Raw genomic sequence first — 1,107 nt, 5'->3', positions numbered from 1 at the left:
TAATAATAATAATAATAATAATAATAATAATAATAATAATAAAAACAAGAGCATTTAGTAAAAGAGAGATTGAGAAGCACCTCGCTTGACTCCAGTGCACCCAAAGGTCCCCTGAGTATTAGAGATCGAGCCAGGCAGGTCCGAGTGTTCCCCAAGAGCGCCATATCAGACATGGAGCTAGACACGCTCCAGTCCGCACACAACGAACCGTCAACCGCCACTGTCAGGAGGAAGAGAGGCACGTCAACGGTTAAGAGTTCAGTTTGGTGATTTTTGAAACGATGTTCTGTTAAAAAGTTATAATTAGTACTTTATCGGCCGTAACGTCGGTCATAGAGCACACTGTAGGCGACAGAGAAAAGGTCTTCCTCTACGCTAGGCTATGACTTTGTCTTTGTTGCTGTTTTTAAAATATGTTCTTTTAATGTAAATGTTAATCTAAGCCTGCTGAATGTATCAGTTCACCTGATCAGAGCAGTCAGTCCAAACCTAAATGTTTTCTCACCAACGCAAACCTTGTTTTTTAGATCTAGGAATAAAATAATATAAAACAGGCTTTGGTTTTGCTACTAGAATAGCTTAGAGGAAGCCTTCTTCTGATTCACCATGCAAGTTCTGTGGCTGATGTCTCATCTGATAACTACTGAGTACTTGACAGAACATCACTTCAAAAATCCCCAGACTTTCCCTTTAAGCTCCCTGCTGCTTTAGTCAAAAAAATGCAGTCACAACGCCTCAACCAGGAGCTGAAGTATAGCTGCTCAGAGCTGATGACCCAAATGTAAGGTTTTCATATCTCACTATGCTTCCTTAAAAAAATCTTTAAACACTGCACTAAATATGTCCTATTATCAAATAATACTTTAAAAAGTCATCAAGATTTTCTTTTCACATAATTAAAACGAAGCCTTATGTGATACACCTCCAGAAAGCACTTCTGAAGCAGCAATATTTTATGTTGTGTGTTATTTCTTTCTTTTATTGCCGACTGGCATGTAGTGAGATAACAGGAATGTGGCATTCTGCTTCCATGCACTTTAAAGCCATGCTGTACATGCAGCAATGACAGACCAGGTACAGGCTTTTGCCACAATAATACTATATATA

At 38.8% G+C, this 1,107-nt stretch overlaps 1 protein-coding gene across 3 annotated transcripts in view; it reads right to left on the bottom strand.

Annotated features, from left to right (window-relative positions):
- Positions 1-1,107, bottom strand: part of fam131ab (family with sequence similarity 131 member Ab) — a 34,592-nt gene that overhangs the window by 27,968 nt on the left and 5,517 nt on the right. Inside the window, exon 2 of one of the 3 annotated variants that reach the window (XM_014023467.1) lies at positions 81-220. The exons of the other annotated variants lie outside the window; for them this stretch is intronic. Coding sequence (XP_013878921.1) covers positions 81-173 — 93 coding nt within the window. The 5' untranslated portion in view covers positions 174-220. The remainder of the gene's footprint in view (positions 1-80; positions 221-1,107) is intronic. 3 annotated transcript variants of the gene reach the window in all.

Source organism: Austrofundulus limnaeus, unplaced genomic scaffold (genome assembly GCF_001266775.1).
Source record: "Austrofundulus limnaeus strain Quisiro unplaced genomic scaffold, Austrofundulus_limnaeus-1.0 Scaffold371, whole genome shotgun sequence".
In the NCBI taxonomy this organism is placed as follows: domain Eukaryota; kingdom Metazoa; phylum Chordata; class Actinopteri; order Cyprinodontiformes; family Rivulidae; genus Austrofundulus; species Austrofundulus limnaeus.
This window is presented reverse-complemented; position numbering and strand designations above follow the sequence as displayed.